Genomic DNA, 17,995 nt, shown 5'->3' on the forward strand with positions numbered 1-17,995 from the left:
TTGTAACCTGTTACCAGAGCTCCCGCACTAGAAGTGAACTTGAAAGTGAGTTCATTTATAATGCCCTTCAGTCCAAACCACATGATCTTTGTTTTAGAGATGTTTAATGATAAGTACATAGCGGCAAAGCTGTTTTGAACAAACTGTCCTGGAGTGTAAACAGTACACATGTTTAGCATTAATACTGTAGATACTGTAATACTGTAATTCTGTAGAGAGATAGGTAATATTTCTCATTTCATTTTTAAAGGCATCACTATGTAGCGCACAGTAGCCTATATTGCCCTAAAATTAAGAAATGACATCAAATCTTAAAAAGCACTCTTGTGAAAAGCAAGTTTTTAACCTTGTTAACATGTCCATGTGATGTTGCTTGTATGCTAGACAGTGATCAAGAGTGAAAACATAAATCAATGCCACAGTCAAGCATTTGCACTTTGAAACTGAACTGGTAAAATGTAACACTTGCAGATCTTAAACTGGCGATTCAGAGAGCAAGGGTTTGTTACATCATACACCTAAGGAACCAGTAACATCAACTCGCAAGGTGGGGCTTTCAAGCTTCAAATGTTTGGAGGGGTGTGGGAGAATACACTAATTTATTATGTATTCATAGATCCATGTGTTCTGAAACAAGATGAAATTGTTATATTCAAGAGTTATTAAAGGCTTGTTATAAAAGTAGTTTTTTTTTCATATAAACATTTCATTTTGTTGGACAGAGAATGCGTATTGTTATTATTTATTTATACAATAGACAGATAAACAGACAGATAGATCTCTAAGAGGCGTCGCTCCGAAAAGGCGTTAAAATGACGTAGCAGCGCTAGAGCCCTGCCATTGGTCGGTGTGTGTGCGTGCATTTTATTTCTCTGTCTCGTGCGCGCGCCTGGCGGTTAGTGGAGACGCTGAGCGCGCGCTGCTCGGAGGGGGGCAGTGAAGGGTCTAATAGAGAAAGGGGGTCCCGCAAACGAACACAAACAGAGAAACAGCGAAGACGAAACCATGAAGGTTCAACTGGAAGGTAAAGTGTTGCATCATATGAGTCTGTCAGTACGAATAAGAGTCATTGATTTATTTGTGTTTTATCTCATTAATGTCTGCGGCCAGAAATGAGCCAGTGATTTTATCAAGACTGCTTTGTTAAAGCCTGGTGGCAGATATCGTGTGCTGCAGAGTTTTGTGGGATACTGTGTTAATATAAGTTAAAAGAACATTACAATAGTGGATTAAATGGGCCATTCGCAACTTATTTCTGCGTCTTAAAGGGAAACGCCACCAGCTTTTCAAATTGTCTGTAATTCGCTCATTGAGATGTGCACAAAATCATGCAGAGAATTTTGATATGAAGTGGTTGACTGCAGAGACACAGGTGCAGATTTCTCTACAGTGGTGGTGAATGGACACAGGCATCTCAATGTCTATATCATATCCAGCATTTTAATCTTCACCAGTGAACAGTTATTTATTATTTATTTTTTAAATATATTTAAAATCTGTTTACTAACTGTAAATTACCATCAGATCTCTGAGTTTGATCTTAAACACTCCTTATAACTTTAGTCTGAATGAGTCGAAGCTACAAGATGGAGGTTTAAAAGGATAAACGTAAGCTAGCTGTGCTTGTTTTGTCACTTCACATAAACAGCAAACTCAAATTGACCCTCGGAATATGGATTATATGGACAATGGGACTGGACACTAGATTTTGAAACAGTATTATTATTATTTTTATTATTATTAATTGTTATTATTCTTATTACACTAAAAAGTCTATGGTACCAAATTTTAAGGTCTTTTAAGGTGGTAATGTTGGACAAGGAGGAATTGGGAATTATGGCAGAGTGTTTTAAGTTACACTGAGGGATGAAGGAGTTAGATGTTTATTGATTTGTTATCAGTTAATTTCCAGATTAATAAAGTTAATTGGAGTGTATATATGGTGCATGGTGTGCTGTATTAATGCTTTGAGGCAGTTTGCTGGGATAGTAGAATCAGTTCACAGGTTCAGAGGCCATTATAAGGAGCCTTTAGTGTGCCGTTTTTATTCAGCTCTCCTAATGAGTGTATGAATTCATGTCTTGTTGTTTCAGTCACTCGGCCATAACATGGACTGAAATACGTGACTCGCATTTTTATCTCTCAGGCTCTCAGCTTATCTCAGGCACTTAAAGACCTGGCAGGAAACATGAATAATATTTTCCACCTTAAAATAAGAGCTGGGCTCTGTGTCTTGCTGGGCATTAGAGCTGCTCTGGTGTGTGCAGCCGGTGTGCTGAGTCAGTGTGTGAAATGTATAGCGGTGTGTGTGTGTGCTCTATGCCAGTGAGTGCGGTACCACTGCACCGTTCACTCTGCACTGACTGTCCAGAAGTTTGGGGACACCTGCTCATTCCTTGAAATGAAGGGGGTTGGTATTGAGCTTGTCTCTGCATAAGTGCATTAATAGCCTCAGTCCTTCAGGGAAGTTTTCACACCGGACGTTGGAATTAATAGAATGAATAGATGTACAAACTTGACTGTATTTTGACACAATTGCATGAGTGAAGTCAGGTGTTGAGGTTCAGCAATGAACTCCATCCGAGTTCTGGATCACATACACTAGTCTAACTCATCCCAAACATATTCATATAAACTCAGCCATGAATGAATGGAGCTTTATCACCCCAGGGAACAGCTGTGCAGCTCTAGAGCTCAGTGTGGGCGGACTTTATCGCCCTCTAGCTTACACTTGACACTCGATAGGGTGATCTGCGAATGATGTCTGTTTTTGGTATATACGTAAACCCACAGTAAAGAACTCAGAATACAAGCTTGTCAGGGTCTATAACTACTAATGGGGTAATGATTCTCCAGTGTATCTGGCGTCACATGGAAGTGGACACTTACTCGATTGTCCAGTACACAGAGGAGTGTCCCGGTCAGACTTGTCTCTGAGCAGAAGAGCAAGTGTCCGGATCCAGCAGAGTCACATGAAGGCTCTGTTTTAAATCAAAGTCTGCCTGCTTGGGCTCCTTCTCCATCTCTGAGCAGTTAGCTGTGATTAGGACCAGGGACATTTCCTGTGGCCTGTAATCAGATAACGAGCGATGTGTGGAGTGTGAGGAAGGAGAAAAAGTGCAGCGCTAAGCGAGGAGTGTGGAGGCGAGGCTGGCTTGGGAGCTCTTTTTGTCATCACTGCTGGTGGAGTCATTATCATTCCTCACCTTCCTCAGATAAATCATTAATCCGGCAGAAACAAAATCAGTCTATGTTGTCAGTTTTGACCACAGTTATTTACATTTGTTGAATTGTTTGATGATGTTTAAGCTCCCTCACTAAAAATGTAGTAATTCAAAGATCCTTCTTTGTTTTATGATTTTAAAGATTATTATGTGTGTATTTTTAAATACTTTTATGAGCCGAGAGGTGAAATATAAAGGAATTGTTCAGAATGATTTTGTTTACATTGCAACAAGGAAAAGTTTGGTGGGATTCCTGTTAACATCTAAAAATGTACTAATTCAAGTGTTAGAATAGGGGCCTTCCTCTTTAAAACAACACTAGATAGTATTTTTCCTTAACATTGCAGCTTCAAAATCATTGTGATGTTTCACTGACCTGTAATAGTATGAATACACTGAATGATATCTGGATTAGGAACACCAATCTTTTATCTAAATTCATTGTCTATTTTATAAGCCCCACTGACCATACAAGGGCCATTACTACAGAACCAGTACAGAGCAGGTATAATGGATCATTCTTAGTACTGCAGTGACACTGGTATGATGATGGTGTGCTATTATGTCTTGTGCTGGTAGGAGTGGATCAGACACAGCATGACTGCTAGAGGTTATAAAGCCCTCAGTGTCACTGCTTGACTGAGAATAGTGCACAAACCAAAAATATCCAGCAAACAGTGTCCTTGTCCACTGATGAGGAACTAGAGGACGACCAACATCTACAAGGTGGACCAACGAGGTAGGTGTGTCTAACAGTGAGAGAACACAGTGTTTAAAATCTTGAGCAGCACTGTTGTGTCTGATCCAATCATACCAGCGCAGCATACACTAACACACCACCATCAGTAGTAGTGTCACTGTGGTGCAGAGAATGATCCTGTAGGGGTTATTACCACTGAAATGGGGTTAATAAAGTATCAGGGAATCAGGAGGACTACAGTCTTTAATTGTAGAACTACAAAGTGCTCCTGTATGGTGAGTGGAGCTGGTCAAATGGACAATGAGTAGGCACAAGGTAGATGATCCTAATCCAGTGATTGTTCAGTGCAGAGCCTTTGTCATCACCATTCTGGGCTCAGCAATTCAGAAACAGCATTATGTAACATTTGGAAGAGGGTAGGAAACCACTCATCTAATCTCCCCCCTCCCCCGTCCTTCAGAACAGTGCTGTAAAACTGAATTACACTCTGCAGCTCTAGGGGGATCCCAGGAACACAAATAATGAATCTAATAAACCTGGTGTTGCTTTAACTCCTCTACAACATACAAGGCTTTGGAATGGCATTGGTCTTATCATAACCCATATCAACCCTGTAAGATATGATTTGATCTTCTAGACTGGATTGGAGTATCCATAACAATGATTCATGCTTTATAATCTTTCATCACATTCAGGTTATTAAATCTATTTTATTATTTGCTTGTTTGTATTTGCATCAGTCCATCTCCAGATCCTGCTGGCCGTTGGCCTGGCCATCTTCTGCTTCTGCCTTGTTCTAGGCTGCATTATTTGCTGGTGCCGCATGAAGTCCCGCCCTTCTGCCAAAAAGGAGGTGGGGCTGTGCCATCCCTCCCTGCCTCTGGATCATGTGACTGTAACTCTAAGCCCCTCCCCTTCTATAAATGTTCTGCCCATCAAGCAACAGTATGAGGAGCTAGAGGGGGATGTGCTGGACTATCCGTCTCAGAACAGCAGTTCCACTCCTTCCGAGGATGACCTGAGCCTTTCCCGCACCCCAATGGATGTCAAAGGACCTCAGAAGTCCAGGTTCCCTTTGAGGCGCCTCAGTTCCCCAGTTGTTCCTTCATCACCTTCTAAAATGGCAGTCCGAGGTAGAGCTTCCCTCCCCAGCATCCCCAAACTCAGTCTGGTGGCCAAAACCCGCCGAGCCTTGGACCGTCGCTCTACAGTGACTGGTGACCACTTTTTGAGTACAGAAAGCAGCAGACTGACTAGCATAGACCACCAGGGGCCACCATCTTCCCCGCAATATGGCTCCAGCCCACAGGGGGCGCCATCATCGCCCCAATATAGCTCCAGCCCTTACGGGGCACAATCCTCACCTCAATATAGTTCAAGTTCTAGACGCAGTTCCATCTCTAGCAAACAACCGCCATCATTACACTTCACCTTGCTCTTCTCTCCAGTAGATGGCACTCTAACAGTCACAGTGCTGGGGCTCTTCAGGGCCTCGCGGAGGGTTAGTGGTGCCATGGTTCGAGCCAGCTTGCCCCCTCTTTGCCCCGTTCCCCTCCAGGGGGCCCCATTTCGCAGGCAGAGCCTTAGTCCAGAGCCCCAGGCCCAGGTCCTCAGCCTCAAAGCTGGATCAATGGACGAGCTCAAGGCCTGCACTCTGAGGCTCGTGGCTTTTGGAAAAGATTTCTCAGGGCTCCGGGAGACACAGCTGGGTGAGCTGGAGCTGAGCTGCACTGAGATCGACTGGGAACCAGACAACGTTCTCATGTACAACCTCCAGCTCAACCCGATGAGGAGGAGGATAAAAAAGGTAGTGGACCTTTTGTGTTCTATACATTTATGGCATTTAGCAGGTGCACTTTGGTACTTAGGACCTGGAACCATGTACACATTTAATACTTGCTCTTTGAAGTTCTATGCAAGCAGAGCAGGGAGTAAACAGTGACATGTAAAAGTGCTGATCACTCTAATATCAAATGCAGACATCCAGCACAAATATCACATTTGTTTTTATCACACTCACAATGACAGTGAAAATACACCTTGGCTTTTTTAAAGAGGTACCTTGGATTGGTGGTAGACAAAAGAATGAAGTGTTGGATGGTACAACAAAGAACAAAACGCTACACTGATCTGTCTGAACTCATGCTCAACTAAGCTGTGATCAGTCCCAATAAACACACGAATAAACAGCAAGTAAACAACTCTTAAAGTTAATTCCACTGTAGGTAGTGCTGGGCGATATGAGCGCAAATCAATATCACGATTAATTGTATATTTTACCACGATTGCGATTAATGAACTGAATTATGTTTTTGTATTTTTACACTCCAGTACGCTCCAGTATTAAAGCTGGGATATTTTTTCTAATTTTGCTTGGAGCTTGTTCCTCTCTTGTTTTTTGAGCACTGTTTATATTTGGTGTGTTATTGTGCTTTGGTTGCTGAAATGTTTTTTTCTCAGTGTTTACATTTGAATTCTTTTTGTTCGGTGTCGTCTAAATTAAAGAGAAAACACAACACGTGTTCGGTACGAGCTGCTCGTTCGTTCGATCATTCTGCCTCTTTGTTTAGGTCCTCTTGCAAGTTGCTTCCATGTGGCAGATAGGGGCAGAATCATGTGACTACAGCATGGTAGTGTGGTTTTAAAGTGACAGTACTTGAACACACATTGGGGACATAACAGAATTAAAAATAATGATAATAAAACAGTTTAAAAAATGTATATAATTGATATAGACAGGATTATAATGATTAGAATTTCTGAATGTTGATTTCAATTATTTTTCGATTAATTGCCCAGCCCTAACTGTAGGTGTTGTTTCCAAAGTTTGTACATTTTTCGAATATATGGGAAATTGCTGCTGCCACTGCTACAAGATGCTATGATATGTCATGAAATCACAGTTACACATATGAGGGCTTTTTATCTAAAATGACAGCTACAGGGAATGAAGAGAGACAGGTTGATTTAAGTAGCTAATTTTAAGTTTGCTATATTTTACAGTTACAATTTGTTAAGTTGGATGGTACGGTGGCGCAGCAGGTAGTGTCGCAGTCACACAGCTCCAGGTTACTGTCTGTGCTCTCCCCATGTCCGTGTGGGTTTCCTCCGGGTGCTCCGGTTTCCTCCCACAGTCTAAAAACACACGTTGGTAGGTGGATTGGCGACTCAAAAGTGTCCATAGGTGTGAGTGTGTGTTGTCCTGTGAAGGACTGGCGCCGCCTCCTGGGTGTGATCACGCCTTGCACCCAGTTATTCTGGGTAGGCTCTGGACCCACTGCGACCCTGAACTGGATAAGCGGTTACAGGCAATGAATGAATGAATTGGTTAAGTCATGTAAAACCCATCAAACACTGGCTGCGCTGTGTCATGTCCAAATCTGACAGCATATGATCCTTGGGCCTGAAGCCAACTGGGTTCCCTTATACATTACATTATCACCATATTGAGACCACAGAATACCACAGTAGATCACATGACTGGACATTTACGCAGAGAAAGGAAGCCAGTCTTTTGGTAAACAAATACTAAGGCTAAGCTGCCTCAGCTTATTTTACTCTCTTAGCCTTTATCAGCTCAAAAATAGCAGGTTTGTGAAGAGGTAGTAAAATGATACCAAGTGTGATAAGTGATGCTTAAAGGCTAAGCACCACTTAATGAACCTCCATGAATATTTCACATTATTTTATTTACTGACATATATAAGTATGAATTAAAATGAAAATAGCATGCTTAATTTGCTTTAAAACTGACAATTTTATTAAATTGATGGAAAAACCCGAGCTCGCTACGGAAATTCTTGAATGCAACCGTGACGTCACTGGTGGACAACAGCTGAACAACGCCACGGTAGAACACCGTTATGACTGACTGTTATGACAGTATCTAGCTAGCTAAATAACCAACATTATTCATGACAATAGCCGTTATTCTTGTAAATGTGATCGAAGTTGAACTCGAATTCATCCGACACTATAAACCTCCGTAATGCAACTACGTAGCCTAGTATAATGAGCCACCAAGTTTAGCAAGTCAAGCTAACGTTAACTAACACCAACTAAAATAGGCGAAGTGAGTGTCCTTACCCTGTTTACCTCCATGTTACAGAGGCTCGTGAAAACCTTTTGTTGGTTTCCTTACATGCCCATATTGTTGGAAAAGCGCCAGTGAAATGAGTACTACAGATAACTGAGTGAGCGGATGGTCCTTTCCAAAGTGCCTGTTTAAAGTTGACAAATTTAGTCCATTGGGATCTTTGGGCCATTTGTGCACAGATGTCCCACTGTACATTGAATTATTGCAGCCAAAAACAACACACATTTTCGTTATTTTGCATTAAATTAAGTGCGACTTCTAGAGTTTTTGTCCACCATCTACGTCACATGCAAGACGCCTATTAGAGTTTTCGAACACCGTTGGGAGGGGGGAGGGGGTCTTTTAAACCTTATTCTTTTAATTAGTAAGAAATAACATGTATTCTGACTATTCTGACTAGACAAAAAACGACAAAAAAAAAAAAAAAAAACAGTAGAATCAAGTGCAGTAAGTAAATGCCATTATACAGAGCAACCTACAGTACTTATGAATTGTATAAGACCTGCAGGGTATGTGCAGTGCATTAGAAATGTATTGCCTCTTACTACAAAGGTTCAACTAGCTTTTACCTCAGAGTTTAAAAATACATCCCTGCTTCCCCTCCTTTGCCTGAACAGCAGCGTAAGTGTGCCCTGAGGCGTGTTTGACCATGTGTCACCAGCTCCATCAGCAGCTCTCCATCTGTGAGGTCAGCAGTAGCCTTGACGTACCACCCCGGCCAGGTGACCCAGGTGGATGGAAAACTGTAATAACGTCTATCACAGTGGCGCTATCTCTGTGAGAATGTGTGTGTAATCAGCTCTGCGCTAGGCTTTCGTATATTTTCCGCTCCACTGCGAGAGTCAGATAGAGCTCAGTGCTGAGTGACTGGACTCTGGAGAAAAAAGTGTAGGGGTTACCGGCCCTATCTGAACAAAAACCTGTGTCTCCACTTGATTTAAAAAAATAATAAATCAGGTGCATATTAAAGTAGCTGAATTAAATTACTAGGTGGTGTGTGTTTGTTGTATGTTTTTATATATTAAAGGTTACGTCTTACCTGTTTTTAATTTTTTAGGATTTTAGCTTTTTAACTGATTCAGGCGATATTTGTATTTTTCCTCTTTTTTCATATTTTACTTTTTCTTTTGCACATACTTTTTTGTAAATATATTATAATCAGAAGAATTTATGACTGGAAAGGTAGTGCTGCAGGTAGTAACTGTAACACTGCAATATGACCCTGGAGTTGTGGCTTCAAACCCCTCAGGTCAGTGTCTGTGAGGAGTTTGGTGTGTTTTCCATGTTTCAGAGTGGGTGTCCTCCCACAGAACCGCATAGGTAGGTTCTGAATTCAGCATGGCCCTGAAAAAGCTGAAGCAGTTACAGAATATGAATGAGTTGATTACATTAATTATGTTGACTGAACATTTACTAAAAACACCCTATTTAAATACAGAAAAGAGTTTTGAAAAAATACACACTCGTTCCTAATGTGGTTGAGAGGGTTGGGTTTTTTTTTTTTTTTTAGGTCATGGATTTTTTTTACAGCACTAGACCTGGGAAACACTGGTCTTTGGTTTCAAAAAGGTAATTTTTTCACTGGAACCTACAAGAAGCAAATAAATACATTTGTAGGTTATAAGCATGGAAAGGCAGTTAAAACAACTAGATGCTTTAGCCTCCACAAATGCATTTTCATTAACAATAAGGGCCTAAAGTCAGTCTGTGGGGTTAGATTTGAATCAGTTCTAACAATGTATTCAAGCAATTGATATACAAAATATCTGCAGTCCTTTTAAACGACTCTGTGTATAGAAAATATAAAATATGAAAAGATGACTTCCTCTTTAAGCTAAATTAAATAAATCAAACAAACAAAACACATTTTAGTCTAATAACATCTTATGTGACCAAAATGAATTGTGTGCTACAGTTTTTCAGGTTGAACATTTGGGTCACTAACCTTTGGTAAACCTTTTTGAGATATATCGCTAAAAAAGAACATGTTTGTGGCTAGAATATGTCTAGATCACTTTTTATTCTCTTGCCTAGATCAGATATTTCTGCCCTGACGCTTCCCATTTGAGGTTGAACATGTTATTGATTTCTAAATGTGCTCATATGAGTCTTCTGGGACAGAGGGGTGTTCACAGTCATCAGAAGATCTGATATGAGTGATTGAGAGCTAAGACTAATGTGAATATAGCCAGAAAGAAGGAATGATGAAGTGAGAGAGAGGCGAGGGTGGGTGAAAGAGTGGAGAAAATCTGAAGAGAAATTGTGTGGGAATAAGATGAATGGGGTTAGCACCATAAAGACAGTGTCTACTGGAGGCAAAAGCCCTGTGTCATAGAGTGGGGACTATTTGCAGAGAGAGAGAGAGAGAAAGAAGAAGAAGAGAGAGAGATTATCAAAGCTCCTGTGGCTTATTTTAATTCAGCTGTCACTGGATCTACATCTTTCCCCTTAAGAGTGTGATTAAAGTGGCATTAAAGGCACATACCCTCAAATTTATTTTCTGTAAAAAATGTAACACAGGATTTTTTACACAGTCTTAGAACTTTCATTCAAAAAGGTTGTAATGTCACAACTGTGTATACATAAGACCTTTCATTAACATTAAGGAATGTGTCAAATCAGAATGAAGCTCGTGTACATAGGTCAGTCTTGAAGAATCACTGCACCTTTAAAGATAAAGGTGTTACAAAGTGTCCTTTAAGCATTGTCCTATTAAAAAAACACTTTTGGCTCCATAAAGATCTGTGTCTGTTAAAGAGTGTCTGTGTGAGTTTGAAGAACCTTCTAAAGGTTTAAAAATACATCACTTGAGCTTAATGTTCTTTACCCATTTAAACATATTAGCATCAGAAATGTTTCTTTATAGAAACAAATTTGTATTTTTTTACTTTAAAACTGGAGTTTCAAAATCAGTTTTAGGTTTTACAGACCTGTAATGGGGAGAATGGATCCTCTGTCTTTGCTAACCTGGGCTCAGTTCTGCAGAAAAATGAATTAATTCATTGTCTGTAATCGCTTATCCAGTTCAGGGTCAAGGTGGGTCTGGAGCCTACCCGGAATCACTGGGTGCAAGGCGTGATGACACCCTGGAGGGGGCGCCAGTCCTTCACAGGGCAACATATTTATTCACACACTCACACCTATGGACACTTTTGAGTTGCTAATCCACCTACCAACAAGTGTTTTTGGACTATGAGAGGAAACCGGAGCACTCTGAGAAAACCCACACAGACACGGGGAGAACACACCACACTCCTCACAGACAGTCACCCGGAGGAAACCCACATGGACACAGGGAGAACACACCACACTCCTCACAGACAGTTACCCGGAGCAGGACTCGAACCCAGGTCCCTGGAGCTGTGTGACTGCTACACCACCGTGCTGCCCTTCTGCAGAAACACCACTTTGTAAATTTTAGAAGAGGGAGTACGACACCACCACCATTTTCTTGGTTTACCTGTTGTCTGTTTATCTATTAGCTCAATTTAAGTGTGGTCACTCTGGGCAGTTTACAGCTGAAGAAAGTTTACACTATTTTGTAATTTGTCATAATGCCTTTGCCTTTACATATCGGGAGCAACATGATTTTATACCATTATTCCCTGCCTAAAGATGCCAAAATTAAATAAACTCCAACAGTATTTGTTTTATGTGAGTTTTACACCCACTCTACAGAGTTAAAGCACAGATTCAGTAAACTCTGTAGGAGGGAGTTAATTCATTAATTTACAAAGAAGAAAATTCAAAAGCATGATAAATATCTGAATAAACCTAGGTCAAATTTCCCAGTGTTGTGTCATGGAGATTAGACAGAAAGTGTTAAATGTGCACTGTATTACAGTACATATTAAATTTGGAATCAAAGTCTTAAAGGAACACGAGGCTGACAGAGTGACCGCAGGGGTGACATAATCATCAGTAGGCGTGTGTGTGTGTGTGTGTATAGAGTGTGACTTGTGATTATACTGTATGTTGGTGTTAGATAAGCCAAGACCGCCCAGTGAGTTATAATGGCCAAACTCAGAGAGGCATGAAAATGGAATCAGTGTCCAACACACTGCCCACTGACCAACCCACATCAAAACACATCTGTCACGACATAAACAAAATAAACCATCCAACTGGAGTCTGTGTAAAACAGTAAGTCAGGATAATCTTCAGCTGGACTTAACCATATATTAAAAAAGTGGATCATCTGACCTGTTGATGCCCCTGTTCTGTAATAAATATGACCACAATACAAACATGTATTGTGGTCTTTTATGGCAAAAGATTTGCGGAAACCATTTATGATTGATGAATTGTGCTACTTTAAAGTGCATCCACTGCTAATACCTTCCATTGTGCACACAAATTTTTTTAACTTTTTTTTTTTTAACATAAATGCACAAGAACCGAAGGTCACCATGCTCTGTAAGAGGGTTATAAAGCCCCCAAGTAAGACACCCCCGAGTAATATGCTTGATTTCAGAAGCAGAACTGATGGATGAGCAGGTGTCCACAAACATTTGGTCATGCATTGTACCCCTGATCAGATTTTATGAGTGAAACAATATTAAATTTGCGTGGTTTTATAGCCAAAACAGTTATGCCAATTTTTAGTGTAGCAGCCTTTGTACTGCTTCAATGATGTTTTGCTGTTTCATTTCAGAGTCAGAGCACTCAGGAGTCTCTGGGCAGTCTGAAGGCTGTGTCTCCTCCGAGGCCGTTGGGTCAGCTCTTTATTTTGCTGCAGTATCAGACCCAGGCCCATCGTATTAAAGTGATGGTGCGCAAGGCTGAGAACCTGGCCAAGATGACCAGGATGCCTGGAGCTGCAGGTAGTCTCTCAGACATTATTCCATTAACTCTATCCCTGATTTGACCAGCGTGTTAATATCATGGCATTTTAGGGACCATGTAAACAGAATAAAGCCACATTTTTGAGAATAATACATATCATTTTGAGAGTAATACATATTTCTAGTAATATTACAGAAACATTCTTGAAAGCTTCTCAATGTTGTGTTTTTACCCTCAAAACCGAACATTAGTATTTTTATATTTATATATTTTAGTATTAGTGTCCCTACAACACTATTGTAAAGTCCCTTGTAATGAATAGATCACAAGGCAGTGCTGCCCCCTAATGGGCGCCAATAAAATATACAAACAAAGCTTCAGTAGACGGAGAATTCTATTAATTAAAAGAAAATGACGCACAAGATACAACAGTGAAGTAATGTGTCCCTACAGATCACTATGTTGTCATAAACCTGCGCCAGGGAGGGAAAGTGATCAGCACAAAGGAGACGAAGGGAGCAAGTGGCTCTAATGCAGTTTGGAACGCGCCTTTCCTATTCGATTTACCAGCTGGTGACATCATCAGACTCCCACTGGTATTTGAGTTCATCGTCATGCAGGTACAGTGGAGACACCAGTAATGTTTTTTGCAAAGAGTTTCTTTAATGGGTTAATATGCTATCATGTTGTTTAAAAAGTACTGAAGTAAGTCATTATGTTTATGTAGGAAAATCAGACTATTTACAGCACTAAATCATATATAAATATATGAGTAAATTAAATTTGCTTATATTACTATCAATATTTTTTTTTCTACGCAAAGCACTTCATACTTACTCCCTTATATACTCAGTCACTCACTCTTTCAAATACATACTCACAGACTCATTCATTCACATAAATACTGACATGCTCACTCTGGAAAATAAATTCAATCAAAGATTGATATCTGATTTTTTGGCAAAATCTGGGACAAAAATCGTGTAACGAAAAGGGAAATGTATGTAAATATGTGTGTTGAAATTAAATCAAAAATTGCAAAGCAGACTTTGATCATTGTTATATTTCCATAGGGTCGGCTATACACAAAGAGCAGTGTCCTGGGCCGTGTTTTGATTGGCTGCGAAGGTCCAGAGTCAGGGCAGCAGCATTGGAAAGAGATGTGCGATAGAGGGCAAGTGGAGTCGGCTAGGTGGCACACACTTCAACCAGACACAATGTAGAAATATGTGGAAATCACAGATTTGTCCCAAAAGGAATGGACTTAGTGGTGTATCTGTCCCTGCAAAAGCTCCTTTCTGGTGCTGTAAGTAGTGGATGTGGCTGTAGAAAGATATGCATATGGATAAACTGTCCAGTCATATGTCTGTATATGAACAGTACTTAGTATATTTATTATTGTGAAAGCGTTCCAGATATGTTTTGCAGATTCCCTCAATAGAGTGCCAACATGACATAGTGGACTGAACTTGTGTTAAGTTCTAATACGAATATGTTCAATATCTACAGTCAGTGTGTATGTTTTTTGTGTTGTTTTATTGGCCGGTTTGATACGTGCTGTCTGTCTTGTTCTTGGTTTCCTGTGTGAAGTTTCTTTTGTAATGTTATGTGTAATGTTACTTTTACACACCGTTAAATCATTTTTAAAAGTGATAATTTGGACATAAATGAAAAATTATACACAACTTTCAAGACTTTCGTCAAATCCAAAGAGGATCAGCTGAAGTATGAATGACATCTAAGCTTTAGCTACTTTAGTTTTGCACTGGAACTACAAGGCTAATTTAGCTTTCGCCACTAGATGAGCATCATGTATAGAGCATGTGGTTTTTGATAATAAGCCTTTTAGTCTTTTACTCAGTGTCTGTGTCTTTGAGTCTCACTGGTAAACTTAAGTCTGATAGTTTCTGTTTTTCTGCCATGAATTCAGTCTTTTTTGAGTCCAAGCTGAAGTTAAAGTGTTTGAAAACACTTGTAAATGAAATGAATGAGAACAGTAGCTTGAGTTTCAGACCATAAATTGGACCAGAGGATATCACATTTAGAAAAAGGAAATAAATAATTACAGACTCAACCAAGGTTTTGTTCATAGGTTTTGTGGATAATTACCAATAAACATAAATTTGTGCCAAATCCAGGATTTAAGGCAGGTTCTGTTTTTGTTGTTGTTTTTTTCTCCTTCCCAGTATATATATCGATTTCCATCAACTTACATTTTCCTACATTTTCCGATAAGGCTCCTCCCAATTTAAGTTTGACCTTTCAATATAAACAATTTTCTTTTTCACATTATAAAGGAAAGTTTACTCTTTTGGGGAAACAAAGTTCTAAGCTCTGTCTTTTTAAGGTGGAACGGTGTGTTTGAGGGAAAATAACCACTGTTGTTTATAGGTGGCAGACGTTTAACTTGTCTGTACAAGAATTACCACAGAAACTCATTTGTAAATTGTTTAGATTTGTAGCACTTTGCTAATACAATTAGCAGTCCCCTGAGTTTCAACTGATCTGAAACAGCAAAAATAATTCAATATTACCCATCTATGGAGCAGAAATAGATTAATGCTCATTCCGGTTTGTGCTTTTCAACCATTGAAGTTCTCTCCATTTTCTAAAAATCTGATTCCCCTGCCATGAGGAGAGAGAGAGAGAGAGAGAGAGAAAACAAGACAGAGGCAGTTTGATTTTTTACTCATTTACAGACACTGGGGCTTCATAAACACATTAGACAGGTTTCCAGCGCAAACACATTGGAGAGCAGCAAATGGTCAGGAAACAAAAGAGCTGTGAGTGAAATAAACAAACAGTAATGTCTCCAGCAGAAAATAAGCTTCAAAATATAATTAATGATGTTTACAGCTTTCAGAAATGAGTAAGCAACGTAAATTATTGCTTTTATTTCAGCACATCTGTGCCTGCAGGATATCACAAGTTTCTTGTGTTCTGTTCTGGTTTGCTTACACAGTTTGGTATGTTTAGTGATCAGGACTCTGGGTTGACCATTTGACTATGTTATTGTTAACGGGTTTAAGGAAATGTTTTACATGCCATATAGTGTGACTAGGGGCATTGTCTTGCATAAAAATCACTTCTTTTCATGTCAGGCTAACATTACATTGGGGTGAGGCGTATCTCTGGAAAGTAGGAAAATGTAATCTGTTCTCTGTCAATTTTTGTACACACAGGGGTAAGGTAATATTGTGTAACTTGGATGTCTGAACAAACCAGCATTTACAGATGCAGCTATTAATTGTGTACATTTCTCAGACTGATGAACTTGATTCTGTAACCACACAGCATGCACCAGGTTGGAAGTAAACATTTCTTGTGCTGTTGTCCACACTGTACATTCTATCAAATTTCTGGCACTGTCAGGAATTGTATGTACACTGTTTTTAATTTCTAATTAGGAATAATGCTAATTTCCACAGACTGTTTTGACCATTTGAAAGAGTGATCTACATGGCATCTGCAAATGAGTCTTATGTCATACTCAAGGGCTATAGCACTAGACTGTAGAGCATCCACCCAATACTTTAACAAATTTTTACCAGAAATGTATTAGGTGTATGAATACGTTGTAAAGCATTTTTTTTTTTTGTGCGTGCGTGCGTGTGTGTGTGACAAGTAATTGCAAGTTCAAACATTCTCCCGCTACTTTGTCATATTATGGTAACTATTGCGTAGTGTTAAAAATGACAACTGTCAAATTATTCAAGAAATATAACCTAAAATGAAATAGTTTGAAAGTAGTTATTTGACGATGTATTCAACATGAGTTCAAGGAAAAAGCTCTGTAAAAGCATGTGCATTGATTTGTTCTGTTCTTGGGGATAACATTTTATCCAAAAATATGTGAGTTTGGTTTGGACAATTTATAAAATGGTGATTTTGATGTTAACAATTGTGTCTGTAGCTTATTAAAGGCAACATCTACTACTGTGGGGAAACGCTGTTCCCTCTGATTTGTTTACCTTCAGTTCTCAGCATCTCTTAAGGTGGAACAGTATGTTTGAGGGGAAAAAAACACAATTTTTTTTAACTGTTTCATTTACAGCTCGTTTGTAACTTAAGTTTCTGTTTGTGTTTACTTTCATGCAGTTAGAACTCAACTGAATTTAGAGTCTGTTCTATCTACAGCAAAAACAAACTAATATTGCCCACCCAGGGAGCAGGAATAGAGAAACATCTTCATTTCAGTTCATGCTTTTCAATGTTTGGAGGTCTTTAAAAAAACTCCAGATGCCCTTTCTCTGGCATGATCAGAGAGAGAAAGACTAATAAACTGGGCTCATTTACAGACAGTGGGGGCTTCATAAACAGACTGCTTTCGAATGCACAAACTAAAAGAAGAGCTATCAAATGGTGAGGAAACATTTATTGAATTATATTAGCATTGATTAAAATTGTGAATGTCACTTTAATACTTAATTTTTAAGTTAATTATAGTTTAATAAATTGACAATTTTCATTTGAATACTACGTAATAATTACCATTAAAACTACTTACTGGTTCCTTAAAATAAATGTTGGATGAGCAGGAATCCATAATCCCTTGGCCTTGTGATCATATCTAGTGTCTATGAATCATTGCTGCAGAAATAAGCAAACTTTGGAGGCAGTTTAATCAGATTAGCTGAGTGTTTTTGATATTGATGAAGACACAGTATTCCTCCATAATAGATTACAATACGGATGCATGAGATTGCCCCAAGGACAGTGAATTACTAGAACACACTGATTTTATGCATGAGGATACTCTTATGTCCTTTATAATCAGTCGCCACACTCTCAGTCTAGCAACACAGTAACGCAGCCATCTACGGCATATACAACTCTTCTGTTTTTACTCTGAATGCAGCAAAACAAGGTTATTTTTAAACCTCAAGGACGAAGTGGGATGGAAGAGGAAATCAAGTGTAATGAGTTTGTAATTCAATTAAATTGGTCTCGCAGATTAACAGCCTTATTAAGATTAAAGATGGCAGGTTGGATGCAGTGATGACTCATTGCAAGCCTGGATTTGACCACTTGTGTGCTGTATACTGCTTTAAGTGGATGAATCTTTTAAATTGATCAAGGAAATGATCAAATCCTTTGCTCTAGTTTTGGCTGGACTTAGTGATCTGCGGGATTGCAAAAAAAAAAAAAAAAAAACTGCTATCAAGGCCAAACAGGGATGCTGGCACAACA

At 39.4% G+C, this 17,995-nt stretch overlaps 1 protein-coding gene across 2 annotated transcripts; it reads left to right on the plus strand.

Moving 5' to 3' along the window:
- Positions 1-942: 942 nt before the first annotated feature.
- On the plus strand, positions 943-16,723 carry LOC136709841 (synaptotagmin-4). Of its 2 annotated transcripts, none has more exons than XM_066685374.1 (5): positions 943-1,024; positions 4,725-5,731; positions 12,675-12,843; positions 13,259-13,425; positions 13,879-16,723. In XM_066685374.1, exons 1-5 carry the CDS (start codon positions 1,006-1,008, stop codon positions 14,026-14,028), a joined length of 1,512 nt encoding a protein of 503 aa, XP_066541471.1. In that variant the 5' UTR covers positions 943-1,005; the 3' UTR covers positions 14,029-16,723. The 2 variants fall into 2 exon arrangements, with proteins under 2 accessions (XP_066541471.1, XP_066541470.1); XM_066685373.1 differs by having other exon boundaries at positions 950-1,024; positions 4,665-5,731.
- Positions 16,724-17,995: the final 1,272 nt, after the last annotated feature.

The sequence above is a fragment of the Hoplias malabaricus genome, chromosome 11 (assembly GCF_029633855.1).
Source record: "Hoplias malabaricus isolate fHopMal1 chromosome 11, fHopMal1.hap1, whole genome shotgun sequence".
In the NCBI taxonomy this organism is placed as follows: domain Eukaryota; kingdom Metazoa; phylum Chordata; class Actinopteri; order Characiformes; family Erythrinidae; genus Hoplias; species Hoplias malabaricus.